Source organism: Erpetoichthys calabaricus, chromosome 2 (assembly GCF_900747795.2).
Source record: "Erpetoichthys calabaricus chromosome 2, fErpCal1.3, whole genome shotgun sequence".
Taxonomy (NCBI): Eukaryota; Metazoa; Chordata; class Cladistia; order Polypteriformes; family Polypteridae; genus Erpetoichthys; species Erpetoichthys calabaricus.
In genome coordinates, this window is record NC_041395.2 from 284,814,554 (window position 1) to 284,828,510 (window position 13,957).

Genomic DNA, 13,957 nt, shown 5'->3' on the forward strand with positions numbered 1-13,957 from the left:
TTTTGACAATAGCTGAGATGTCTTGTATGCATTTCAGTTGGTCAATGATGCTCACTCCCAAGAAATTTAATTGATTTAAGTGTAGTCTGCCTTCTACTTTTTGAATCACTCCCAAGAAATTTAATTGATTTAAGTGTAGTCTGCCTTCTACTTTTTGAAGTCTGTGACCATTGTGTCGGCAGGTAAATCTCCTCTCTGTAACTGATCTCATCATTGTTTGTGATAGCAGTAGTATCAGCAGATTTAATGATGGAGCTGGAGCTGTGTTTGGCCGTGTAGTCATATGGGGAATGATGAGTAGAAAACAGGGGCTGAGTACACTACCTGTGGGTGTGCCTATGGTGAGGGTCCACATGCTGCTAATTAGGGATGACCTAATACCAGAATTCTGGTATTCAATGCCAATACTAGTAAAATTTCATGATACTCCATACCTTGATACCATAACAAAAACAGATATCCAATTTAACCACTTTTTTTATTTTAACAGTACTTCCACTATTAAAGTGAACAGTATTGTGCATTTCTCTGTAATAAGTATTTATATATTTTATACTCTAATACATTCACTTATTTGACTGACACCTTTATCTAAGGTGACGTAAAACATTTGAGATTCAAATGATTCCATTTCTCTTGTTTTTTCAATTGGAGCACATACAGGTGAAGTGACCAAGTCATGGTCACACTGTATCAGTAGTGGGATATGGACCCACAGCCTCAGGGATTGATGTCCAAAGCCTTAACCACTAAGCCACAATGCCTGCCAAAAATTTTGCTATACTGCCACAGTAATAACAGCAGTTTTTAAAGAGTGGTATACATATCAAGAAGTTGCCCAACTATCATTTAAGTAAACTAGTATAGGCATTTATAAATATCAAAATATAGTGTAATCTTGAGGGGACTTCAGCGTAGGTTTTTAAAGGATGATACCAAAACATGGACTACCTAATTTCTTATCATATGCACATTACAAATTTATTCTCTGACATCTCTCTAGTAACTGAAAAGTACCACTAAAAATTCAAATGTATTTTATTTATACTGTTAAATTAGTGAAATTCAATATAATTTAGAATATTTTAAATTAAACAAACTCTTTAAATCTACTTTTGTAACAATGTGCTTTTAAAATATGGTTTGTCCGAGAATCCCTCTGTTAGGTTTGTAACATTTGCTATTGTAAGATTTATATTTATTTGCAGTATTAAGTGGTTATAAACAAGAGTAATGGATAAATCGCTGATTCAATTTTCAAATGTCACAAAATCCTGGAACTTTATTTTTACAAAATAGGACTTATATTTTTTTTAGTATTATTATTATTACCATATATACATTTATCTAAACTAATTTCCTGCATGAAATCTTGTCAGCTTTACATTTATCTATTGTTTCAGAACTTCTGTAAGATGCTCTTTGTTGTGCTGTTTTCAGAGTATCTTGTATGACTGATTGGATTTTGTTATTGCTTAGTCAGTACTGTATACAAGTCCAGAAGTAAAATATTAACTGGACCTGAAGTTTAGCTGGTGGACTGCATTACACTTTCCAATATACCTTTGAATTATATGACATATGTGCTTTCACTATGTTTTTTCATATTTTAAGAGATTATACAAATGGATATTAGCTTCAAATACAAAATGAATGACACAAATTTAGCATTTACATATATGTATTTAACAATGAAGTATATTGTTTTGCCCGTCCAGCTAACTGGCATAATCTCAGTGCTTTGTAGCACTAAATACATTTTATTTTGGTGTATTAATAATTGGAGCAGCTCATTTTCATTACCAGAGTAGGCAAGCCAAATAGCCATTTTGTTTAGTAACTTGCCTGAACTATTGCTTGCTATAGCTGTTCGCTCTGCCAGTGCATGCAATCATATATGCACAGTGCATGGTGGATGCAACATTTCCCTGACTACCACAAACTGTACAGTACAAAACCTAATAGAAAATGGATGGTTAAATGCACATCTGCAGACATGTCTGATGTAATCTGATAAAGAGTGTAAAACATTTTGTTCCTTTCTAGGGGCTGTATAGAACAAAGAATTAAAAAGCAATTCATCATGCCATCATTTTACCTCCTCTTACAACATCATGACACTACAAGTTGAATTATTAAAACTTGAATCTGATCAATCATTTCATTACACTAACAAACCATGCATGAAGCCATTTATGAACTAACTCTGTAATGGGATAAATGTTGTAATAACAAAAGTCTGTGTGTGTGTTTTGACTTTATTAAAATATTAAGCATGAGCCCCACTTTCATGTGCTGTTATTCTTCTCTCTTGAAGATAAAGTACTCCTAGACATGATTTCTGTTTTTCTTTTTGACATGTGAAGATGCGGTGCTGTATCATCATCACCATGAGTCATTTTTATATGTAGTTCTTATTCATGTTTTTCTCACATATTACGTTGCCTTGTAATTTATTTACTTTCAATCACGCAGTGCTGTCCAGTACTGACTTTCATTGTAGCTTTTTTCAGTCTCAGTAGAACTGAATCATTGTTTTTTGAAACATTAGTATTGACCGGTACCAAAAGTATCATTTGTTTTGGCATCCCTACTGCTAATCCACATATGCAGAGATCTCCATGTTAGAAAGTCGTAAATCCAGTTTCAAAGGGTGGTACTAAGCCTCAGTTTTAGGAATTTGTTGTACAATCAAAGTTAACCATCAAGTGGTAGCCTATAAACAGGATTTTGGCTTAAGTTTTTCTTAAGCAAGGATGATGGACAAAGGTGTGATCCTCAGCAACCTGCCCAGGTATGACCTCGCCCAAGACGAACCGCACTTAGTTGCTACAGGCAGGCTTTGGCCTGCACAGGTCTACAATGGAATCTCTGACTTAAACTTCAAAATATACTTTTAAATATTCAAAAACATATCCTTCAAGAGAGAGAGACTGTCTGGCTTGAATAGACAAGTCCCAAAAATAAGCTTTATTAGTGGAAAAATGCATTCAAATAAGTGAAAATTCACACAAAAAAAAGTAATCAGTGACATCAACGTGACCCCACCTCCTGGGGTTCTATCCATAAAACACAGAATCACTGAACATTTAAAAACATAGTACACAAATAACAAATAATAAGCAAAACCAACTGAAATTGCATAGACATGGGAAAAAACACAATTAACAAACAACAAAAAAGAAAATGTACCTAAGCCAGGGAATAAACCCTGGCTAAAACATAACTGGTGTGAAGTGAGAAGGCTATGGCGTTCCCCTTGGACCTAGTGTGGTAATGTTGCGCCAGTGCAAAGTGGTTATTAAGAATGTTTACTTGCAGGGTGCTATATAAGATGCTCCTTTATAGTGTGCTACATGTGGTGTAATTTAGTGAACTGGGACATAGCCTGTAATCAAAGTGCATTTTATTCAATACTTAAATCTTTACTGCAGCAATGTGTTTATTCTCGTACAGCATGTGCCAGTCTCATGGACAGTGGTAAGTCCTTTGGGACTCAAATCTTTTAAGCTGTTCTTTCAAGTTTCAGACTTCTCATTCTGGAATTTTATCTAATATTTTCCTTGAAATGTGTAAAGACATTTACATATGTTTGCCACATACCGTATCTGCTCATTTCTGACATATGTCCAGGTTTGTGTGTATTATTTTAAAGTATTTACTGTACGATCTAATTTTAGATAAACGTTATTCATATTTGATATTAGCCTCAAATAACATGTTATTTTTAAACTTGTCCATGATTTCCCCCCCTCCCATCAAATATTTATTTTTTGGCGACTGCTGATTTCAACAGTTTCATGAAAATAATCCTTTTTTTTTTTAAATGTTAAACCTACATTTGTTTTTATCAGATTTGGAGCCAGGAGAGCAGCCCTTGGAACAGACTCAGAAGAGGAAATGCTTCTGGGAGTACAGTTACGGATATGAGTCAACAAGCAAAAAAGGCCGAAGTGATTCTGCTGGAGCCTGGAATGCCAGCACGCTGCCAAGCAATCTGTACCAGCGACTGAACACCTTGTCCACAGGTGGGCAAAGCAGGTCAAAGTATGGTGCCTGAGAGTAGCGTTGATGCGTTCTTTATTCTGTTGACATTCCTTACCCATTACTAAATACTGTCCATTTCTCTTCTCTCACCCCTAATAATCTCTAGCCTATCTGCCATCTTACCATTGTGCCTTTGTTCCAAATTGTAGGTATAATTTGCCACTGCCAGATGATGGTACATTAAGGCCATCTCCAAGTAACTTTGGAATTATCCCAAAAATCAGTACTGAGGTTAAGGATATAGTGCCTTTGAATGCCAACTAGACAGCCTAGTTCTTACCATTTTAAAAAGAATGGTCAATATTGCAATCTTCTGTCTTGAGCAAGAGATGCTACTGACCCCTTGATGGGCTAGTCTGCGTACTTCCAGTCTGTCTCTACTTCTCCCTTTTGTTTTGTTGCACACAGAGAATTAAATTTTGCAGTACCCTTTAATGTTGCCAGAGGTTATCACCTATTAATGACCTGTGTCTTCCTATCATGACTTGCTGAGGTCCTTTCCATTTGCAAATTTGCATTTGTCTTTCTTGTGCCATTCCCCTACTTTTGTTGGCAGCCTCTTAAAATACTCCCAAGTTCAATAAAATGGAAAAAAGACTTGTGTAAAACATTTATGTCAATAGTATTGCTGCAGAGAGGCATTGGGATTTTACTTTTTGAAAGCTTTTAAACTCCAATTTAACAGTGACGAAACTGGTTTAATGTAGCCAGTGCTGACTGTGAGTGGCACATAATCATTAGGAATTGGCAAGTGCTTTTGTTGCTGGCAGTTTTGAGTTATTTAATGACAAAAACACTTGTTCTTTTGCTGCTCTGACATATCATTATTTTAGAAAATATTTTAGAGATCAAGATTTATGAGAGAGAGGCTTTTAATGAGTTTCTTTTTTGTCCTCCCTAATGGGGCGAGGCTGAGGCAGGGACATTACTAGGATCAACTAAAATGAACTTGCGGTTTAGTTTCCAAGCAAGCTCTTGCAGTGCATTTTGGCTTTTCATGCACCACTTGTTTTTCTGAGCATGGTATTGACTTTTCATATAGAAAGGTCAACAATAACTAAAAAGATCTCAGACATTGCCTGGGTGGGATTTATAAAGATCGGTAACAGCATTGGGACGGGGGGTGGGGGTACAGTACTGTTATAAATACCCGTACATCACTTTGGGTGTTGGCTGATCTTGTGTGGTTACATTGCTATAATGTTGGTAACAATCTTTGATTCCGCACGTGAGGCAGATGTCACATGGCTTTGTGTCACTTTACGATTTGTTGGAGAATTGTCATGTACTTTCGGGGGACTGGATTTTATTTGTTCATCCTTGGTATGCTGTATGGTTAGTCTTGATAGAGGACTGCTTCTTGTTGCACAGATGCAGTGTGAGACTCCATTAAAGGTGTGTTCTACCTCCACTGTATCCCCTTAATCTAGGTTTTGTGATTTTGTTTTTTAGTTGTAGAAAGAGGAGTCTGCCTGTGACAGTAGTAGGTATGCCCCTGCTGATGTTCAGAATTGCCCTTATTTTCACATTGCCAGATATTTTTTGATAAATGAGTGCATAGCCTTCCTTTAGCTCTGAAAGTACCACATATAGTGCCTTCCTTCCCCAGGAGCAGTCTGTGGCCTCCTCTACTTTTAAACAATAGGCAATGGTGTGCCTGGGCTCATCACAGAGATAGTATTGTGAATGGACTTGCTGCTGATTTTTACTGACAATGGGTCTCATCTCTATTGGTTTATTGTAGATGCCAATATAATGTTCAGTGCCCATTTTAAATATCACCCCCGAGTTTGGGTCAGTCCTCCAGAGTTCTTTCTTTGCAAGGAAAACCAAAGCAGTTATGCTTCATCTTGGAAACAATGACTTCCTTTATGCTTCCATTTAATGTTTCAACACTATTTCTATAACAAGAAATAAATTTTTACTAGAGGTGTTGTTGTTTTTTTTTTTTTAATAATGTATAAGAATTTTACTAATAATCCTTAAAACATTTTTGAGGTTGATTTATTTTTAATCTTGCTTTAAACAACTGCATAAGATTGCAGTTCAGCTTAATCTAGTACTGTATTAGTGTAATGTCACCATCCTGCATTGAAGAAGACAAATTGTGACAGTATTCCTTTAATTTAGCAAGCCACAGTAAGTTACTAATTTTTCCTCTTCCACAGGAGGGATAGGAATCAGAGCGTGGGACAAATTATTTGTATTTTGAGTGTTTTATAAAACTCTTCTATACAAACATTTTTTCCCTTGGTAATTTTAATTATATGTGAGTATGGTATATTACGTTAGATGTGAAACCGTGCTTGTAAAACATAAATTTAATATGTAGCTTTTTTTTTTTTTTTTTAAAAAAGTAAGGTATTCAGCAGTGGTTTAAATAGGTTTAATATTTTTTTTATTTTATTGAATTTAAGACTTTTTTCTTAAATGAGCTAATGCTTTCTCTTATGTCATTATACTCAAAATTTAAAGTACCACTTTTGAAACTCAAAAGTTTTCTGCAGTGAAGAATGGTTATTGTCTACATTCATCAGTTATTAGATTTCCTTGAAAAACCAGCATTTCTAGCCCATTGACTAGTCAAGCACTTTCTGGTATAATATGTTCAGTTATTTCAGACTTTCAGAAAGCACATTTCTTTTATTACTGCCTGCCCCACAGGCTCTTAATACCCCTATTCCTCCATGTTAACACTAACAGTCCTGCATTTAAGCACTTTCCTACTCACTTCTTCAGTGAGCTCTGACTGGTTGCAGCCATTTTAATTAATTTTCAGTGACACATCTAGCTCATTACTTGATTTACTTTTCCTGCCCTAGAGTCTTCTGACACCATTCTATACCTTTCAGTTTTGAGTTTTGCATTATGCATCCACAAATGGCACTCGACTACCTGTTGTATATTCTAGCAACTCAGGCTGCTGACGGAGTTCCATCCAATGTAAGATCGCTTCCCTTTAGCTGACTCATTTATCAGGCAGTTGAGATTAGTATTCCTCAAACATGCAGTATGCTATAATTGGAGATGTTCCTTGCCATCTTCCCATTGTTATAAAGTGCTGGGCACCTTGAAACTCAAGACACAGGCTTACCCAACATCTAAGTCACAAGGTTCCAAATTCAGCCTAGTAACAAAAATCAGTGTGGCCTTAAACTTAAGAATCATGATTTTAGACTGCACAGGCCCAAAAAGGACCAGACTGAAAATTTTCTACAAGTCAAACAGAGAAAAGAGAAATTGAATCATTTTTTTTTCTATAGCACATTTTCATACAAAATATGTAACTTAAGGTGCTTTACAAGAAGTTAAAGAAAATTTTAGAATTATGAAGAACAATCAATAAAGTACAGTAAATTAAAAAAATAAATAAATAAATTCAAGCATACATAATACAATTACACAAGTAAGCAGCAGAGCCCTAGTCTCACACAAAGCCAAAATGTCCTTATTTTAAACACTTAATAAAAAATGAGCATAAAGCAAAAACTGAACCAAAAAGGGAATGTCTACAAGGCAAACCAAAGCAAACAATACCAAGTCCAAAAATGAGAAATCTTAATCTGTAACAAAGAAAAAGCAGTTGAAGAAGTTGAAGAACAAAAGCATAAGCCACAATGTGACAACACTAATGCAATGTAAATCCAAAGTTAAACATGATAGAGGATGTTGTGTTACCACAGCTATGGTGTCAGGAGGACCCACTCCCCAGTTCAACACATAGAAGACATGATACATAGAAAAAGCAGCAAATATTACAAACAAAAGATCTACATTAAATAAAAAAGGTAGAAATAATGAATAAATATGCAAAAATAAAATTATTAAAACTTACAAAGGCATACTGTATGTAAAAGGTAACAAAGACTAAATACAAAAAACATCCACCTGAATCAGGGGAAGAAAATTCTGGCTATACCATAACACATTAGTCATATGGCTCTTATTGTCTTCTAGGACATATGCCAATTTTTCCTGGGGTTACACCCTACCCTCTTGGTGGATCACACCATGACAGATTTATAAATGAAAATTAAGACAGATAATATTTTCTATTAGCTAAAATTTGCTAGTATCTTTAAATATTGACATTCTGTATATGCCATAGTTGTTTCCCCAAATAAATCTTGCTTTAACTAAAACAATTTAATTGGGATTTATGTGTGTTAGTTAATATTCAAAGAAATGCAGAAAAGGAAGAAAAATTGTTATGTCTGATAGCAAGATATATCAAAAAGACAGATATCAGCACTAACACAACTTAGAGCTTCAATAAATAATAATAATAATAATGCATTTTATGTATAGGAGTTTTTTATGCGTTTCCTGGAAATACACATAATGGTATTTGCTTTTACTTCAAAAAATTTGCTTCTCACTTTGACATTCTCTTACTTTTCATGCATTTTTGTGTGACTCTTTATTTATAGTGTCAGGTATTGGCAATGTAACTAGTACCTGTTAACTAGTCTTCAAATTACTGTATAAAGAACTAAATATAAACCATCTTGACACTCAGACTTACTCTTCGTGCAACAGTTTTTAAAAATCTTACTTTAATCTTTTTTTTTATTTTTCCCCCCTCAAGGCAAGAATGGTGCGCAGAAGGTTCGTCGAACAGATGCCAGTGACTTGACTCCTAATCCTCGAAAACTGCTGAACATTGGAGAACAATTGCACAAACTCCACCAAGCCATTGACGACATGCAGCCTGTTGGCCATCTACCTGTTACTGCTAGGGCCCGCTCCCGAAAGGAGAAAAACAAACTGGCTTCCAGGTGAGGCAGAGTCTGGTGTAAGTAGTGGATACTGTTAGCGCATTTAGTGACCACTTGCTTGGGTTGTGAAGTTCTGTTTGTGTGGAGCAATCTGGTCTCTTCTTTTTCCTAGCTCTTTCTATAAACTTGGCATTTAAATGCACCTGCATAAAGCCTAGGGCATTTCTACAATTAGGGGAGGTGAATTCTAATTCAGTTCCATCATGGTGGGTAATCTGAAGCCTGGTATGCCCTTTCTTGCTGACACCTATGGTGGCACCAGTGGAATGACTGGTACCAGGCATTAGGAGTCAAAGCTACATCATCACTTTTTTTGAGGAGTTGGGGAGGGAGAGGGAATTGGCAGTGAAGTAAGCTCACAAAGTCCCAGTAATCAAACTGTGTACCAGACCAACTGATCTACTCCCTTTCCCCATGCCTTAATATAAAGACCAGCTCCCCCTCTATCTCTCTCTCTCTCACACTGAGGTTTACATGCTGTAATCATATATACAAGATTCAGCAGGTCAGGAAATGATCTGATCACTGCTTCCCATAAAGTCTGTAAGTAATGACAAGCTTTAGGTTCATTTGACTGGTTCAAGAAATGACACCAGAGAAGAAATGGCTCTGTCGCTTATCTTCCTGCTTGCTTTTTCTCCCAACACAAAAGGGCTTGTCGTCTGAAAAAGAAGGCACAGCATGAAGCAAACAAAATCAAGTTGTGGGGTCTTAACCAGGAACACGGTGAGTGCATGCCAACAGAAAAATGTCTTCTTCACCAACATCAAGATTATTCAAAAATCAATATGGTATGTGCAGACCCTGCTGTTTGAATATCACTGAATGGAGGTAGATAACATCAGTAGTGGTTTATTTAGGCATGTTAAGGCCAATAAAGTAATACATAATTAGTTTAAAAAAATTTAAAAAAACTTTTAAGATTGTCTGTGGAAGACCTCTTTCTAGGTGGGACTAAAGAGCCAATCAGTGTCATTAAATTGTTGCTATCTGCCCTTGAACCACTTTTGTCCCTTTTTAGTTTTTACCTCATGTTTATTTTATATGTGCCATAAACACATTATTGAATGAGTTACTGACATACATTAAATTCAGCTGTGAGGTTTTGGTTTTACGAGGGTCATACCAAAAGTAATGAGAATATTAGTTTTAACATTCAATAAAGATATGAATTACTACATGTCAAAAGTAATGCGTAGTTTCCATTAATCCAAGCTTTACATGATCACCTGGATGAAATACTATGGTTTCTCATTCCCCATTGCCATTTCTCTGTTTGCTCAACACTTTGCCCTGATGTGCTCATTGATGTTTGGTAATTTTGTTGTGCTCTGTAGAGGCTGTTCTTGTTTGACCACTAAGAGGCTTTTTATTGCTAACCACCTGTGTGCAACCTCTGATCTTGCCCAGGAACACTTCTATAATTCCATCTCATTTTGGAATGTCCTAAACAGGGTCATACTGGTCTGCTGGAGCCTATCTAGCTAGCATATGGCACAAGGCAAGAACAAACCCTGGACAGGGTGCCAGCCCATCACAAGGCGAAAATGCATACATACCCCAATCACACACTAGAACGTTAAAGATGCAGGAAGTACAGGAGTACATTTCCAAATATTTTTTTATGTTTGGATGAAACAATAGTCTCTGATCCATGTCAAAGTTATGCATATAGACACTTTTTAAATAAATAATTACTTTGGTTTATCCCTTGGTGTGAACAGAGACAATGGGAAATTACAAGAGCAGTGAAGTATATCAACATCTGTACAGCAGAAAGTAGGTTCTGTTCTCCCTTACTGAGTAATCGGCATTGATTTGGTGTTACTGAAGGTTCCCCAAATACTCATCCATTCATTGGGTGCTACAAAAAAGACAGGATGTAACTGTATTGCTTCACAGCATAATATTAGATTTGGTAAGAAAATTATCTTGCCAAACAAATAGAAAGAGAGAGCATGCAGTAGTGGCACTAATTACTGTGCAACCAGGATTTATCTGAACAATCAGGCAAACCTTTGAAACCGTTTCACTTTTTTTAAAAAATAGGGGTGTTCTAGTTAAACCTCTTACAGGTAGTCAACATTCTTTGTTGACTTCTTTGAAAGTGAATTGAAATTCAAATTTAGCCCCTTCAGCCAGATATGGTGGTTCCCTCATTTTCAATGAGTGATGATTAAAAGGTGCATCGCAGCCACATTCGAAGCGATTAGAAATCACATGGTTGTTGTGCTCTTGAAACAAAAAGCTGTTCTTGACACAACTTCTTTCTTTCTTCCAATTATTGTGAGAAATGCTGGCTTTTCATGACTCACCACTGGCTTGGACAGTCAAGCCACAACTGGCAAATTTATGTTAAGGTGGAAGCCGAACAGCAATTTTCTGCTTATTTCAGTCACAGACATTTCCATCTTCCTAAGCAATTCAGTCACCACACAGGCATCTAATGGTCATGATCTTGCAATGAAGTAAAAATAAGCGACTGAGTTAGGTGATGCTGTTTGTCTTTCAGGTCTGAAATGATGGATGAAACTAGTAGCTGTAATATGCTGAATACTTTTGGTGCAACCCTCGTACTTTGATCTCGAATTATTAGATTTCAATTTTTTGAGATGAAGCTGAAACATCATATTTTTTCAAGAAAATACAATTTTACCCTAAGAATTGCATACAGTTATAACCATGTAGTTTCATACTGTTAGATATTTGGGAACTATATTTCACATCTTATACAATGATGCTTGAGAGCAGTTTAGACATATCATGTACTATATATAGACTTAATACTTCAGAAAGACAACAGGGTGTTGTTGTGGATAGCACAGCTACCTCATACCTGTAGATGTGGGCTCTAATCTCATCCATGGTAACTATCTGTGTGGAAATTGTACCTTTTCCTGTGTCTGCCTGGGTTTCTCCACATATTTTTTGGTTTCCTTCAAAGGACATTTAGCTCAGTTTGGAAAAAATACTCTAAATTGGCCCTGGTCTGGTGAATGTGTGCTCTGAGATCATCCAGTTCTCCAATGAAGGTTTGGTTTTTGCTTTTGTGTGTATGTTGTCATGTCAGACTTCAGTCCAAATGTAACTGTACTATAAAATGGATCCAGAAAAATGAATGAAATGATACAGGATACATTGCTTTACTTCATTTTGTATCGGCAATTATTTGCATCAAGTTTCTACTTAGATCTAGGATCTGTTTTTCGCAAAGTCCATTCTTATTTAAAAAGACAAATTATGGGCCAGACAATGAAACTTCTTTTGGTCATTAGGGGTGGTAGCCAGGTGCAGCCATCCACCCACCCAAACCCCATCTTACATCTAGGAAAGGAAATGGATTTGATTGTATTGATTAAAAAGGACTGTGGTCTTAACCTTCTTGGTTTTCCTGTCTGAAAACTTTTCCACTGCTGTCTGATGAATTCAAGGAAACTAATGCAGCATTTACGTTGTATTTACAGCACACCATAAATATAAACAAGTCAGACAATGTATGCATGGTGTAGTATTTGGATGCATTTAGCGACCAAGTTAACTGATATGAAAGGGGGAGCATTTCATATTTTTTATTTAGTTCATTCAAGAGTCAGTTATTACAGTTTTAAACATTTTAACAATGAGTTATACTCAAAAATAGTGATAATAGGATGCAATTACGTGTGATAGGAGACTACATGTGAAAATCACATCGATTGTGTGTTAGTGGTGAAGGACCTATCACTAATTGTTGTTCAGTTTTCTTAATCATTTTTTAAAGTATCCAATAATTAGCAATTGAAAAATATCTTAAATCAAAATTAGCAATGCTAGCATAAAATCAGTACTACCATGGGAAACTTATTTCAGTTCCCCTTCTCCTTTCATAATCTATTAATATAAGTAAAAACGCAATAATTTGTTAAAATTAAATAAGTAAAGAGTTGCAAAGGAATTGATTTATTGTGTAACGAGAACACAAATGGTACACGATGGACAAGAAGATCAGGAGCTTACCTCAATTGTTCATGTATATCTGGGACTGAAACATCAGGAGCTTAAACCACTGAAGCCTCCCAACTCCACAGTCCATTTTTAAACCTGTCTAGCTGCACATTGGTCATGTTATTAATTAGTTCAAACACCATTTAGCTGCAAGTTGAAAACCTCACGTTCTTTACAAAAATAATCAGCAGATAAATGTTCAGTCTTATACAGTATATGCTTAAATAATTGCTTTCCCTTCCCATTTATTTTCAAAGAAGTAACCTTTTTTGTACTTTAATGGTTAAGTTGCCCTAAAGCAGCAGAAGGTACTGCTGTATGAGCTATTTGTGTGTGAGCTCTCACTGCCAGATGAGTGAAAAAGGAAAATACACAAAATATACAACTTCAAGCAAATGCTCTCAAGGTAAAACTGAAACCATTAACTAATTCCTAGTTGTAGCTGCACATAATGTTTCTCTGTTTTAAGATTTGCCAATGCTTTTCAAAGGGAAATTTTAAAATTTTTCAGCGCAGTCTGAGATATTTGAATGAAACTATCTTGACAAATTTCTTTGAAGATTATACATGCTACATCTTGGCAAAACTGGTCCATGGGGGGGGCTGAGCTGTTCCATACGAACAGTGAGGCAGATGTGGGCTTTCGCAATAGGTGCTTTGTGCATTATATGCGAACACACCTAAAATGGTTTGTTTTGTTGTGGACTGACACACACCACAAGCCATCTCCGTTCCAGTTCATCATATCCACCCCCTGTTCAGTCATGCTGAGCTTATTTAGAAATGCCAGGAAACCTTAGATATTTAAAAGGAAAACCAAGTATCCACAAGAAAACCCACATAGACACAGGGATAGTGTACATGCTCCCTTTATTAGAAGGAAACTAGTGAAACCTTTAATGAGAAAATCACTAGTAGATTTAGGAAACCTTTCTCTCACTATTTTATGTTAATTTTTTTGTTCCATCAAAATGACCAGGTAGGTGTCTTTTTGTTTTTCTTATTTTCTTAGCATTAAAGAGCAGATACTTCCATTACTTTGCTGTGTGACTTCTAAATAATTTATTTTCATGGTTCTGCAGACCCAATATTTCTGAAACCTCTTCCCCAACCCCCTCTGTGCAAATTGAGTGAGCCAATGTGTTAAA

At 36.0% G+C, this 13,957-nt stretch overlaps 1 protein-coding gene across 5 annotated transcripts in view; it reads left to right on the forward strand.

Annotated features, from left to right (window-relative positions):
- LOC114647134 (CREB3 regulatory factor-like) overlaps positions 1–13,957 on the forward strand; it is a 75,062-nt gene that overhangs the window by 47,569 nt on the left and 13,536 nt on the right. For 4 of the 5 annotated variants that reach the window (XM_028795675.2, XM_028795676.2, XM_028795674.2 and 1 more), the window contains exons 5-7: positions 3,855–4,028; positions 8,636–8,825; positions 9,478–9,551. In XM_028795675.2, the coding sequence (XP_028651508.1) occupies positions 3,855–4,028; positions 8,636–8,825; positions 9,478–9,551 (438 nt within the window). The remainder of the gene's footprint in view (positions 1–3,854; positions 4,029–8,635; positions 8,826–9,477; positions 9,552–13,957) is intronic. The other variant, XM_028795677.2, reaches the window with a different exon arrangement.